At 28.5% G+C, this 15,990-nt stretch overlaps 1 protein-coding gene across 1 annotated transcript; it reads right to left on the reverse strand.

Moving 5' to 3' along the window:
* Nucleotides 1–8,091: 8,091 nt before the first annotated feature.
* On the reverse strand, nt 8,092–13,817 carry LOC113374334 (secretory carrier-associated membrane protein 1). The gene is made up of 8 exons (XM_026614439.1): nt 13,480–13,817; nt 13,311–13,406; nt 12,758–12,886; nt 11,671–11,878; nt 11,469–11,598; nt 11,227–11,355; nt 9,636–9,762; nt 8,092–8,357 (listed from the first exon to the last, which is right to left on the reverse strand). Exons 1-8 carry the CDS (start codon nt 13,534–13,536, stop codon nt 8,205–8,207), a joined length of 1,029 nt encoding a protein of 342 aa, XP_026470224.1. The 5' UTR covers nt 13,537–13,817; the 3' UTR covers nt 8,092–8,204.
* Nucleotides 13,818–15,990: the final 2,173 nt, after the last annotated feature.

A 15,990-nucleotide genomic window follows, 5' to 3' on the forward strand; every position in this document is an offset into this window, starting at 1 on the left:
TTACTTTCCCATTTGTTGTTCTGAAGTGAAATTTTTACGAATTTTAAAACTATTGTGGAAAGGTTAGTAAAAGATGCAAAGAAATTATATATTAAAAAAAACTATATTGAAAATTTAATATCCGAATCTTGTGTTGGAGCCCCCTAAGTCGTGCGCTCGTATTTTTCGCATTCATCGCATTACAGGTAGGACCGGCCCGAATTAATACTTAATTTCATATTTTAAGTAAATTAATTTTTCATATCCTGTTCATATGTGTATCATTCAATCTGTCATCATGTCATCTGTATTTTATATTATTTATAATTTTTTTTATCTTAGCTGATTTTTGGCAATAATAATGTAGACATTTCATTTTTTTCTTATTCATAATCATAAAGTTATACATATTCTAATATTGTCTAGGTTCATAAGTAAATTGAAATTTTTGGCAGATGATTGTATTCATTTGTTTTCGATGCAAACAATGACATGTCGTTTTTTGCAATTTCTTCCATTTATTTCTACAATATTGCACATACATCCCAGCACTTTATAATCACATACATCCTAGAAAATTTCCTTAACAAACTTCAGAAATATTTATCAAAATCCGAATAATCGTTTAGAAGGAGTATATAGTGAATGCTTGTAATTTAATATGAACTTTATATAATAGCAATAAAGCTCAAATTGATTCAACATTTTAGTTAGAAAACGTTTGTATGTGAAAAAGAAAAGGGGTGTTTTTAGGGTTTTCTCGGCAATTATTCGTTTTTTTCTTGCCGTAAGAACCATCCTTGGACTTCAACGAATATTTAAAAAAAAATAATTGGCCAAATCGGTTCAGACGTTGTTGGGGTATGCGCTTACCAACACATTTTGCAATTCATTTTCATATATAACATTAGAAAAATTAAATTATATATACAGACCAGGAAAAAACACATGTTACTATCACAACAAACACAACAATCACATGCTACTACCGTAGGAAGTATATACATAAACATTTTAAGTATATATATATATATATATAAATAATTATTTTTATAACTTCTTTACTTACTTTTTTCTTCTCCAGGTGGAAAATACTCCTCACCACCAACTCAACACAAGAATTTGTGGAGATACTTTCAGGTCGAGTAATATTTCACAAAATCACAACACCAACAGTTTGGTGGCCAACACCAATAGTCTAATGGCCAACACCAATTTGGTCAGTTTGTGTACACCAACCCAAAACGATATGAGTGTTTGTGATTTGTACGATTTACCAAGCACATCTGCAAATCGAAATCCAAACGAATCAGCGACACAAATTATAGAGGAACATGAGAAAAGTACTCAGGTAATTTAAATAATAGATTTACACAGCAATTAGCTCAATTATTTGCACATAAGATTTTCCAATCAATTGATAAAAATTAATAATATAATAATGCTATGAAAACAGAATTGTAGATGGTGCGGTTATCATAAAATTATTCTTTGCTTGTTTATATGTAAAATACGCCTGATCGCACGGCAAATATATAGACATTTTCATAATTTCCAATACCAATAATAAGCATAGAAGAGTGTTGCCATGACAACGCTATTTTATGTGACGGCAGAATTGCTCCATAACTCTGTGTGATGAAATTATAAGCAAACCCTCGTACACACAGGTTGCCAAACTGCTAGCAAAATTTATTTAAATTGTTTTTTATTGTTTTTAGGATTTGTCAAAAACTGTAGCCAAGCAGACAACGATTAAAAGTTTCTTTTCGACAAAAAAGAAAACAAACAAGCCGATATTTTTGCCAAGAGCTGCGCCTTTGATAAAACAAGAACCAAAAGTGTTGCCATTTGCACCCATTTTTAATAAAAGCAAATTCATTATCGAAGTTAATGATAGAAAGGAAAAAAAGGATATTAAGGATGCTATACCAAATTATGAGGATTTTGGAGTTGATGATATCATAGAAAGGTAAGTCACAAAAAATCACAAAATATCGTATGGGGTTCTAATATGATATCACGCGTATTTGTTTTTATTTGAATTTGAAAAAATCCAAAAAATTAAAAAAAAATAAATCATTTTTTCTAGGTACTAAAATTACACGTGATGTGTGGGAGGGATTGGGGTAATTTAATATTAAATATCACCAAGAAGAAAGTCTTTAGAAATCCTTAGAAACCTTAGAAAAATTCTCAAAAATCCTTAGAAATCGATCACGGATCGATGCGGATACAATCTTTCGTCGACGATTTCGGGAGCATGGTTTCGATTGATTAAAAAATTTTTCGATTAGTTTTTGGGAAAGGCAGGTCCACCCGTTTCGGAAATACAAACAAAATAGTGCAGGAAATATAAATTCAGTTTTTGAGAAAATTGAGCAAAATCTTATTAGATTGATTCAAAAAATATTTTGTTTGTGTTGACGGAATGAATAATTTTTCAGAAAGGCCAAAACTTTTTTTCTTTCAAAATTTCTAAAACATTTTTTTTTATTTACAAACATATCGATTGATCGAATGATGCAGATTTTAATTTTTCATATATAAAACTCATTTATATACTTGAAATAAATCCTTTTAACTTTGCAATATAGTTTATATATAAACTATATTGCAAAGTTAAAAGTAATTATATATAATTACTACAAATATGAGATAAGGTTCTTTAACTATAATTCGCGCTTGATTAAGTTTTGCTTATTTATAAACAACCTTTTTTTATTTTTTATTTTATCAGTAGAGTCCCTTTTTTGTTTTTATTATTAGTTTGCTCGTCAGTAGAGTCCCTTTTTTATTTTTATTATTAGTTTGCTTGTCAGTATAGTCCCATTTTTATTTTTATTATTAGTTTGCTCGTCAGTAGAGTCACGTTTTTTATTTTTATTATTAATTTGTTCGTCGGTAGAGTTCCTTTTTAATTTTTATTAGTATTAGTTTGCTCGTCAGTAGAGTTTCTTTTTAATTTTTATTAGTATTAGTTTGTTCGTCAGTAGAGTCTGTTTCAATTCTTTTTACATTTTTTTGTCTTATAGTCTTTTTTAATATTTTGCCAGTTTGCTCGTCAGTAGAGTCCCTTTTTAACATTTCATCAGTTTGCTCGTCAGTAGAGTTCTTTTTAAGGATTTTTACGTTTTGTTCGTCAGTAGAGTCCTTTTAAAGATTTCATACATTTTGTTCGTGAGTAGAGTCTTTTTTGATACTTTTTACATTTTTTGTCAGTATAGGTTTTTTTAATATTCAATCAGTTTGCTCCTCAGAAGAGTCCTTTTCGGTTTTTAGATTTTGCTCAAAGTAATATCTTTTATTATGTTTTTCATATTTTGTTCGTCAGTAGAGTCTCTTTTAATACTTTATCAGTTTGTTTTAACTTTGCATTTCAGTTTGTGTAATTCTTAGAAATATGAGATAAGGGGGCGTCCATTAATCACGTGAGGCTTTTAGGGACAGGGGAGAGATTTGACAAAAAAATCACGAAAAATTACTTGGGAGAGGGGTGGTTCTAGTAAGATATCACGTGTATTTATTTTTTTACTTAAATTTTCAAAAAAACAAAAATTGTACGTTTTTTTTGTGAATTCGAAAAATTTGTTCGGAAACCAAAAATACACGTAATGTTTGGAAGGGGAGGAGGGATAATTTTAAATATCACAAGTAATATTTTGTCTATAAAATAGTAATGATGAAAGTAACAGTATTTATTTGGTCAGGATCACTATATGATTAATTAAGATATTAAGCTGACTGTAAATTATAAATATTCCATCACCATAAGATATATGCATAAGATCACTATTTAGTTTATGATATATATTGAACTTCACTCTACAACCTGCTTGTTCTCTCGTTACTTCTACTAGTCTCTCTTATTATTATAAATTGAAGGTTTTTATACTCATACAATTATATCCCCCACCCCAAAAGGTCTCGGGTCAAATAAAAAAAGCCCTGGTCAAAACTCGACTAATATTTGAAAACAATTAGTATTCGAATATTTCATTACGGTACGGGAAGTTCCAGCAATTTTCCTTAAGGCACCACTAATTCATTTTTTCATTCCAGACCTCTACTAAACAATCTTCTGGGTATAAATGTAGATTCAAAATATATTCCAATATTCAACAAAACCAAAACCAAAATCCGTGTTTCTGATCATAACACATCGTTGGAGGAACGAATAGCTCGGGCCACAAATCCAAATGGACAAAACCTTTCTAACAAGGTAAAATCTTAGCTTTAAAATACTTACTTAGCTAAAATTTCAAATCTTTTATTCGATCATTTTTCTTTCCAGACAAAATCTCTCTCGGATGATATCCCTGTATTGAGCACCCAAAAATTAATAAACGGTACCGAGAAATTCGAAAGGGCCAAAGTGCCTGTTTTGAGAAAATGGTTACATAGTCATGGAAGTATTTTTTCGTCGAAATGCAAAAAAGCTGAGTTGATAGAAATGTGCAAACGGACCTTAGAAGACTTGCAGACTTGCAACAAGGGGTAAAAGACACTCACCAACAGGTAAAATATAGTAATAATAGAGCATTGTCATGGCAATGCTATCTTATGCTTGTTTATTGGTGAAAATTGTTTATCTATTTGCTGTGCGATCAGGCGTATTTTACATATAAACAAGCAAGAAAGAATCTTATTCTCAAATAAATTTATTTATTTTTGAACTAGTTTATTCTAATATCGACTAAATCATTCATCCTGAATTTATTTTGTTATTATTGATTGTAAATCAGTGATTTACCCGCTCATTTATTATTTGATTCATTTAAATGAACAATATTGCTATAAGATTAAATATTTAATTTTCAAATACATTTTTTTAGCTATAAATAGAATTTTTAAGATTACCTATTCTGCATGTAAAACCCATATGATTAACTTAAGTAGATCTGATAAATGAATCAATAAATGAGTGAATTAATCAATATGTGAATGAATTTATTAATCGTCGCCTGACAATGTTGCAAGTCGCCTGACAATATTTCAAGTCGTCCGAAAATGTTGCGAATTACATGAAAATATTATTAATTACCATAAAATGTTGAAAATTGAAAAATGATGTTGCAAATCGTTTGAAAAAGTTGTTACTAGTACGAAAATGTTGCAAACTGCCTGACATTTTCGTAAATTATCGAAAATTATGGTAAATTTTCAAATTGGCTGAAGTTTTTGTATATTACTTAAAATTATTTTAAATTGTCCGAAAATGTTGCAAAATGTGAAATAAAAATTTAAAGTTGTCTGGAAATGTTGCAAATTGCCTGAAGTTTTCATAAATTACCTAAAATTTTTGTAAATTGGCAGTGAATAGTGTTGCAAAATGTGAAAGAAAAATTAATGTCATCTGAAAATGTTGCAAGTGATCTGAAAATATTGTAAATTGTAAGAAACCTTTACAAATTGTCATTAATGTTATTACTAATTGTAATAATTTAGTAAATAATTATTTACTAAATTATTACACCAATCACTAATGAACTGAATAATAAATTTATTCATATATTGATTAATTCACTCATTTATTGATTCATTCATTAGATCTACTTAAGTTATATGGGTTTTACTTGCAAAATAGGTAAACTTACCCAGTAAACCACAGAAGTTAAATCCACGTAACTCATTTTGTAACTTTCGTTTCGAAACTGATGTTAAGTAAAAAAAACGATGCTGTTACGTATAGTTGTGAGCTTTAACCACCGTCGACCAGTTTAAACGTTTATAATACTGAAAGATTCTATTTACAGCTAAATATAAAGAAATGTATTTGAAAATTAAATATTTAATCTTATAGGAAAATATTTTTAAATAAATATCGATTTATCCTCTTACTTATATAACTGCATCATCGAAAATTCTGTTATCATAACATTCTTCCTTGCTTATTTATACATAAAATACGCCTGATAGCACAGCAAATAAATAGATATTTTTACCACCAATAAACACAAATAAGATATTTTATGCTATTTTATGAGGCAGAATTGCCCCTATAGTTTATAATTTTATAAAAGTTGGTGGTATATTGTAAGTAGCATATTTTGGTAATTAATTTATTACTATAATGCAGTGATTTAATATAAAATTGTTATTGGCGTTTAGTATTATGTTTCTTGTTATTTGCGATAAACGTTGTAACGTTTATATATATATAATATATATATATATATATATATATATAATAACATGTTATTAGTTTCATATTATAATAATAACTATAAGCATTATTAAGTTTTTTGATTAACTTAAGGAAATGTATTTATTAGGCATTACAGACTAGGTATTTTGTCCGGGTATGTCGGTCTCAATACCTCCTGAATATAATACCGATTAAAACCTCCGCCGTTAGGCTTTACTTTATGGGGGGAGGATCTAGAATGCTATAATTTTTGCTCTGAAATTGTACTTATTTTCTTATTTCTGATTCAATTTAATTCTTTTCCTTGTCTCTTGTTCCCATGGAAATCGCCGTTATAGGCATTATTTCATAGGGGAAGGATATAGAATGCTATAATTCTCTCTCTGAAATTATACTTATTTGTCTAATTATTTTTGTGTGTATGTATGTGCGGATACAATCTCTGGTCGACGATTTCGGGAGCACGGATCAACCGATTTGAATGATTCAAAAAACATTCGATTCGTATTGATAAGGAGATGTGCTGATTAGTTTTTGTCAAAGGCAGGTCGAGCCGGAGATATGGAACTAAAATGGCAATTTAGTTTTTGAACAAACGTATTTTGCTCGTTATTTTTGAAAAAAAAGTTTGCGTTAAATTATATATTTTGCTCGTCAGTAGAGTTCTGTTCTTATACGTTGAAAATTACAAAACACGTCTTTATTTTCAAAAGAAAGTTTTAAAAAAAAAATATTTTTGTGAAATTGGATATTTTGCTCGTCAGTAAAATTCTTTTTCAAATACATACTTACCAATATTACAAGATTTTTGTTTTGTTAAATTAGATATTTTGCTCGTCAGTACAGTTCTTTTTTTTTTGTTTGTTTTGGAACGAATATTTTTATTTAAGTTTGAGAACATTATTTTCGAAATGAAGTTCTAGTAAAAAAATTCTTGTGAAATTAGATATTTTGCTCGTCAGTAGGGTTCTTTCTTGGCTCGTTTTAGATACTTTTATTTGAGTTTGAGAACACTATTATTGCAATATAGTACACAAAAAAATTGTGTAAGTAGATATTTTGCTCTTCGGTAAAGTTCTTTTACCTCGTTTCACAAACACTTACAAAACATAAAAGTATACATATTCAAAAAAAAAAAATTGTTGTTTAAGACGATATTTTGCTCGTCATTAGAGTTCTTTTTTAAATAAGATATTTTGTTTGTCAGCAGAGTTCTTTTTTGGCTCGTTTTAGCTTTCCTACTTTAAGTTAAATAATTTTAGTTTCGAAATAAAGTTCTCAACAAAATTTTTTTTGGTAAAATTAGATATTTTGCTCGTCAGTAGAGTTCTTTTTCAAAATTATTACTTTTATTTAAGTTTGAGAACTTAATTTTGCAATAAAACGGTTGAAATAAAAAATTTTATTCCATAATTTGAAACAGTGCTAAATCTCAATTCTTAATCATGTCCATACAACTTGCCTCAAGGCAAAATTCTATTTACCAAATAAAACCCAAATATATAAACAATGATTATTACTTTATTGATAAATACTTAATTTTCGAAAACAATATTACATCATTTTAATAATAGAATTCTAATACAAAACGATCAGTACGATGAACGAACGAACGAACATATCAGGAATATATTTATAATATATAATAATTAATAATGACTTTAATAATAGGTGCTTATATCACTAAAACAATATAAGTAATAAATGACTATACAAATATGAATTTGACACAATATGACAACCTTAATAATCGAAAGATCACTTTTCTGTTGAAGCAAAATATAAAGAAATGTTATTCCCCTTGGGTAAAGGTTAGACAGATATCACGGACAGAGCGAGTACCTATAGATAAATTAATTAGATTGTTATAAAAGCTATTCACAACAGGATATTATGAATACATATATATATATATATATACATATATATATATATATATATATATGTATATAATATAATCTGTGTCTTCTATCCCCCAAGTGATCTCCTTACACATCTAACATACAAACATCATATTAGATTTACAAAATTCATACTTCATAGTAGCTTTTAATATTATTTAATTAGTTAAAATTGTTCAGTAACGGTTAGAGTTAAGTTGAGCGTTGATTGCTGCGGCTGCTGCGTTGCTTGCTGCGCCTTGAACGTGTTGATTGCGCATGAATTCGGTCGTGAACTCTTGTTGGGCCTTTGCAAAACTTGCTCCACTGCTTCGGTAGATTTTGTGAATCTGGGAAAAAGATATAAAAGATATATATATATATATATATATATATATATATATATATATTGTAGAGTTTTGAACAAGAATCCAAAAAGTAATAAAAAACAAAAAAAGTTTTTTAATAAACTATTTGTTAGTTTTAAGTGAGCTGATTTCTACTCTTTTTACTTCTATTTTGATGTATTCTATTTCCTTCGATTGCTGGACGTCAAATCCGGCTCAAAGGACCAATGTTTCTTCAATGGTTGTTTGATTGAATTTTGAAGGACCAAATTTGTTATAAACACTTTAATTCGTAAATTTATGTATTTATTTTCTGTTGAATATAAATTATTTTCGTATTTCTAATAATATTGGTTTTGATAACGTATTGATTGACTTTAATTTTTTGTATGATTTTTCTATTGATGATTTTTTGTTTTATCAATATATATCGGCTACTTTGATCCGGCTCGAAGGACCAATGTTTTTTCAATGGTTGTTTGATTGAATTTTGAAGGACCAATTGTAAAATACTTTAGTTATAACTGTATATATTTATTTTTTGTTAATTACTAGTTATAAATGTATTTACAATAATTTTAATAGGTTGTTTTAATACCGTATTGATTGACTTGACTTTTTATATGATTTTTTGATTGATGATTTTTTGTTTATATCAACGTTCCATCTTCAGAACATCTGTCAAGAAACATGATCTTGATAAGATTTAAGCAAACAATATGTTTAAGAAAAGAAAATGGATTTTTTAATTAATAAAACAGTTGAAAGAATAGAAATATGATAATATGATCAAAATAAAAATGATAAAAATAAATGAGTGGATTATATAACAGGATATTAAAAATGATGAAAAATTTGTAAGTTTTGGAAAGTTTTAAGAAAAAGTTAATGACAAAATTGAATTAATTTATCATTTTTAATATCCTGTTAGATAATCCACTCATTTATTTTTATCATTTTCATTTTGATCATATTATCATATTTATGTACATTATTATTTGTTACAATTAATTTATTATTTAAGAAAAATCTATTTTCTATTCCTAAACATATTGTTTGCTTAAATCTCATCAAGATCATGTTTCTTGACAGATGTCCTGAAGATGGAACGTACCTAGTTCCGAAACGTCGACAGTAAATAAATAAATGAAGAAATAGTTTATTAAAATAACTTTTTTTGTTTTTTTTTACATTTTGGATTCTTATATATATATATATATATATATATATATATATATAAATATATATATATAGGTGTGTAAGTGTGAGATTTTATTATACCTTAGATAAAAGAAATAAGTCTCCAGCCGCCGCCGTTCCGAATCCTATCGCAATCATCAATAGGAAAACTCCCACAACAATGCCCGATGCTGTCCCATCGAAACATTTTAACGCCACTGCTAAACCACTGAGAAATATAATAAAAAAAAACATTTATTATAATAACCAAGTTATTAACTATCTAAATGTTACTGTAGGGTAAGTTATAGTAATTGGCCAAAAATCAAAAATGAACATTTTTGCATTTCATTACGTCTCAGAGATTTCAGAACTAGTCCAATATTTAATGAGTATGAAAAAGAACTCTGACATGCAAATTAAATCTAGACTCTAAACAGGAAAAAAAGAACTCTACTAACAACCAATTATATGAAGAAAAGAAAAACAGATTCTCTCAAAGTCTCTTCAAAAAATAAACTAGTTTCAGTATAATAATTGTATTCAGTATAATAAGTTCAAGAATGAAAAAATGACGACTAGACAGAAAAAAATAATAATACTGACAACTAACGACTTGTAAAAAAAGATCAGGTCGAGCAAAATGTGTTTTAAAGCAACTGATAATGTTATATTTTGATCACAAATATTGACTCATGGACAGAAGTCAATAAATCTGAAGCAAAACTAGCTGTAAGTGGAATTCTGTCTTAAGGCAATTAAGGCATTGTGTCTTGAGGCAAATTGCTGGAACTTCCCGTACCAAAAATTATTTTTTTAAAAACAATTAACATTTTTGAAAATAAAAAAAAAATGTTTTCTTTATTTTGATATATTTTGAAAGATCTAAACTTTTTTTCCAAGCAATCGTACTGCTTTAACTGCAAAAAGACGAAATATCAAAGCGCGTAAGCATTGGTACGGAACCCATAGGAATGTAAACCAAAATTATACCTATTGTTAAAATCTCTATAAAATATCTGATAATTTGATGTGCATATGTCTAATGATCATTTTTGACCGCCAAATGGCACTTTTTTTGTTAGATCTCCGAAACCGCTAGACCTGCCTTTATGAAAATTTGATCAATTCTTCATCTTGTCAATACAAGTCAAATGTTTTTTGAATTATTAAAATCGGACGCTCCGTTCTCTTAAAAACTGAGTTACCGTTTTCGGCACTTTTTGCCCCGTATCTTCGGAACGGCTAGACCTGCCTTCGCCAAAAACTAATCAGCACGTCTCCTTATCAATACTAATGTTTTTTGAATTATTCAAATCGGTTGATCGGTGTTCCCGAAATCGTCGACGAAAATTTGTATCCGCACATACATACACACACGTACATACATACATACATACATACACACACACACACACACACACACACACATACATACATCCATTTTTTCTAAGGTATGCCAAAATATTCAGAAACCTTTGAAACGTAAAGATATATGAAAATTTTCATTTTCGATTTTTTTGCGATTACTATAACTTGCCCTACGGGAAGTTAACAAGATATAGTAAAAACTAAATGGAGAAGAGTACGGAATAAAATTTGTCAAGTTACTTAAAGAAATAGAAAAAATTGAAACATGATAACTACATGATGTAATTAATACAAAGAATATTATTATAAAAATTATTATTACCATGTGCCTGTTCCTGAAATTCCGATAGACTGAATTACAGTAACAATAAGTTGGAAGAAGAACACGAAGAAAAAAACCATGAAGTTGAAACTGGAATCGCTCCTGAAGGCTTTGTAGGCTGGTCTGAACCTAAATAGAAAAAATAAATACATACATAAAATAACATAATACATAAATATATATATATACATATATATATATATATATATATATATATATATATTTATGGTGTAGTCATTTACCAGCAAAGAAATGAAAATGGCGTAAACATTAATAAATACAGCAGTCCAAGGCCGAAGGTGGTAAAATCTCCATTGTGAAACAATAGTGCGATTCCACCCAGAAGATTAGTTGCCATCACTAACGTATGAACTGAAAGGAAAAACATAAATAAATTTACCAAACACTCATTCAGCCTGGTGGTAAATTTAAATTATCACTTACACATCCATAAATAATAAAGGTGCCGTACGATTTTTTGGAATTCGGAAGGTATGTCTACGTTGATGTCTTGATAGAAACAGGGTTGGAAACAGCATTTGTCCGGCAAAGGTGGCCAATTGTTTCTTCTAATATTAGCAGTACCGTTTCTTAATTCTTCTTCCCTGCGGTTCAGTTCTTCCGCTTTGCGTTCTAACTCTTCTTGTCTTCTCTAAAGGGAAAAAGAAATATATAAAAAATAGATATACACCTAAGTCTGTTTTTACACGGTAGATTGGTTCCAGAAGAAACCGTGTAAAAAAAAAACGTGTAAAAAAAGACATTGATCTTATACAAAAATGGGTGATTTGTTCCTAATCTCTAAAACCTATTAAAATTGGTGAAAAACAAGAATTTTTAAGAACAAGAATTCATGTTTATTTTATTAAATCAAATATATAATGCTTATTTTCACAAGCATAGTAATTAATGATAAAAATGATATACACTCTAATTTTAAAAGTAATATAAATTAAATGTATGGCAAGTTCAGGAACTAAAAACTATGTTGTGAACGAAAAGAATAGGTTATTACTTAAATCTGACCAGTAAATTTTATTGTGTGCACATAAAGGGAATTCCCCTAAATTAGTGCTATTCACATTTGCTTTGACCAGTAAAAATTGTTTGTACGCGCTAAAGGGGAATTCACTTAAATCTTTAAGCTAGTGTTTGCAAACTATCGATACTATCGATGGTTTCAGACTTTTTTCTTTCATAAATACTTTTTTGTGATATGAACATACTTCGCAAAAATTAAATTTGACAAAAAAAATTTAGGTACATAAAATTTCAAATCGTGCTAAATGGAGTAAATTCGTGTAAAAAAATTAAAAATATTCAATTTTCAAACCGTGTTATATCAAAACCGTGTACAAAAAGACCGTGTAAAAACAGATTTAGGTGTATATCATGATTCTTATTACAGTTTATGAAGTGTTTCCATTACTACTTACTTTCAATTCCTGCAGCACGAATCAATGCATTATACAGATTATTATTAAATGTTATGATAAAGTATGATTTGTTGTTTTAGACATAAATATCTTACTTGGAATTCTGCTGTTGTAATTTGTGAAGGTTCCATATTGACTGTCGATTGTTGTGCACTTCTAGTGTAGGCTGGGGCGGCTTGGGGCTGGTTGGACGGTTGCATTATTGCTGGCTCTCCTCCTCTATTCTGTTAATAGAAAAATGAAATATGTTATAGATAAATCTATATATACTAGGGTGGTCCTTAATATGGATGTTTTCAAATTTCTTTGCTCCTAGAAGCTCAAATACTTCAAAAATAATAAAAAAACAATTCTCTGAAAGTCTTAATATTAACTTTAGGATAGTCCGCACTCCTAAGTATTCCCCTTAGGTTAATTTGCACTAGGTTTATTGCGCTGTTTAATGGTGATTCCACTAATTTTTGTTATATTCAATATTTTATTAAGGTTTTGTTCAATTTTCAAACCGTGTAGGAGTGAATTTATGCTACAAAACAGCCGTGATATTCCCAAGTCTCTCTCATGTTGGACTGTCTTATATGGGTGTTACCTATATATCTATACCATCTGTTACATTACGATTACAATTTGTGTTTCTTTTACACTTACCACTACTGGTGTTGGTTGATCAGCAAAAGGATTATAATCTTCCAAACCTTTCTGGACATTACTAGTGTTACTGGCTACTTGTTGAACAGCAGGGTCCTAATACAAAAACACAATATATATACAAAACACTCTCATAAATTATATATGTATCAATTATTATTATTATTACCGCAAATGGGTTATCGATAGTGGGCGGCCCAAAAGGGTTTTCATCAAAACCGGACATGGTTATTTCTATTATTTACGATATTATACTTAAGTATTTTTGTATTAGATGATCAATTCAGATGTAGTGTATTAAAATCATTTCTCATAGACTGTTTTATAATTACATTATCCTATATAATCTCATTTGTGTATCAATCAATTCAACTTTTGACAAGATGACAAGTCCGCTCGAGTTATCTCTCGGTTTCTTTGTATTGACGATTTGACGTAGCAAGACATAGAGGGTCGGAGTGGAAAGATTAGAAATAATTGACAATTAGAGGAATATTTTGATTAAATGTGTATGAATTTAGTAAAATTTTTAATTATGAATCGTTATTGATCCATTAATTAAGCGTTAATAATAAATATTAATGTATTTTTGTAATTTGGATAACGTGTTAGGATGTACGCGCGCTGGATACAAATGTCGTCTTTCTGTCGCATACTTCAGACTGTAGACGTTATATATATATATATTCAATAGATAATTCCTGGATTTTTTCAATATATTGATTGTTTCTTTTCCGAACAGTAAATCCAATAATAAAAAACAATTTGTTTTTTGAAGATGTTTAATACGACGTTTCGGAACTAGATACGTTCCATCATCAGGTTTATTCTGTAATTCACACTTAGTGTGTTTAAGTCTTGTTTAGTCGTAACATCTATAAATATCTTCCAAAAAAATCGAGTGTTTTTAACAAAAAAATATTAGTGATATGGATATATAAATTATAACAGAATAAACCTGATGATGGAACGTACCTAGTTCCAAAACGTCGTATTAAACATCTTCAAAAAACAAATTGTTTTTTATTATTGGATTTACTGTTCGGAAAAGAAACAATCAATATAATATATAATGTATATATATATATATATATATATATATATATATATTTATATACTAGCTGTCCCGGCAAAAGTAGTTTAACCATAAAAAATATTTTTAGAAATTGTGGAATTATGTAGTATATAAGTGAGACGAAGCTAACCCAAATAATATGAACGATTTACCCACTGCAACGCATTTCTCATATAAATGTTTTTGAAGTATATTTATAGTTATCTTAAGTGCCAGCTTAATTTGGAACAGATCTCATTCAAATTTAATTGGCACATTTAGATATTCAAGGTATTGACATGTTATTACAGCATTTTTCTTTAATTATTTTAAGTTTTGAACTACAAAGAGAAATCCGCATTTTACTTTTTTGATTTTTGATTTTTGTTATGGCATGTTTAGCAAATCGAGCGATGCTTTAGAAACTTTTTAGAAAAATTTACAACTTTGCCCTAAGTTTGTATAGTACCCAATTCCTGCTCAAAAACTTTGTATCTTGAGATTTTAAAATTTGATATTTGATATATTTCTAAAATTATTCTTGCTGCAAGCCATTCAAAGTACAAAGAATAATCTTGTAAATTAGATTATGAAAGAATTGATCAATAATGTTACGTGTTTAGCTTTATCGATGGTAACCTATCCATCGCTTTTTTCATTTCCATATCATAAACAATTAAAATTATGAAAAAAATGATTCAAAAATAAAATTAAAATGTTAGGGATAAACAGCCATTGATAAAAATATGTAAATTTTTGGAGCAAAATTTAAGCCATTGCATAAGTTTATGAAAATCTTAATGAAAAAGGGGTGGTGAAAATTTAGGGCTTATGTGTTTTTGATTAAAAATTATAGAAGTAAAAAATATGAGTCCAAAATATAAATCAAAATCTTGAGGGTGTAAAATAGTACAAAATAAATTTATTTTGTTATATATTATACTAAATTTTCTAATAACAGTAATAAAATATTATACTATAATTGTTAGTGAACCTACAAGTAAATCCTCAAATATTCTGATTACTGTGGATATTAATTAATTTTAATGAAATTATCTAAGAATATTAATATTATAAATTAATTTCGGTTTTTGGTAAGTGTACCGTATTCCGGCATATTGAGTACCTTTGAAACGTAATCATTTTTAAAGATTACGTTTCAAAGGTTTCTGAACAATTTGGCATACCTTAGAAAAAATATATATCTATATATATATGTGTGTGTGTGCGTATGTGTGTATTTGTGTGCGGAAACAAATTTTCGTCGACGATTTCGGGAACACCGATCGAACGATTTGAATAATTCAAAAAACATTCGATTCCTATTAATAAGGAGACGTGCTGATTAGTTTTTGGCAAAGACAGGTCAAGCCGTTACGGAGATACGGGGCAAAAGTGCCAAATACAATAATTTTTTGAGAGAACGTAGTATTCGATTCTAATAATTCAAAAAACATTTTATTTGTATTGACAAGATGAAGAATTGATTATATTGGGAATTTTTGGGAAGGCAGGCGTAGCGGTTTCGGAGATCTAGTAAAAAAGGTAACTAAATTTGCATTGTAGAACATAATTTATAGAAGCAATCGGTTTTTTCTTCTACAAGGCACTACATTTGCACTATTT

The sequence above is a fragment of the Ctenocephalides felis genome, unplaced genomic scaffold (genome assembly GCF_003426905.1).
Source record: "Ctenocephalides felis isolate EL2017-DRISC unplaced genomic scaffold, ASM342690v1 CF-g0.4_SCAFFOLD_00845, whole genome shotgun sequence".
Classification (NCBI taxonomy): domain Eukaryota; kingdom Metazoa; phylum Arthropoda; class Insecta; order Siphonaptera; family Pulicidae; genus Ctenocephalides; species Ctenocephalides felis.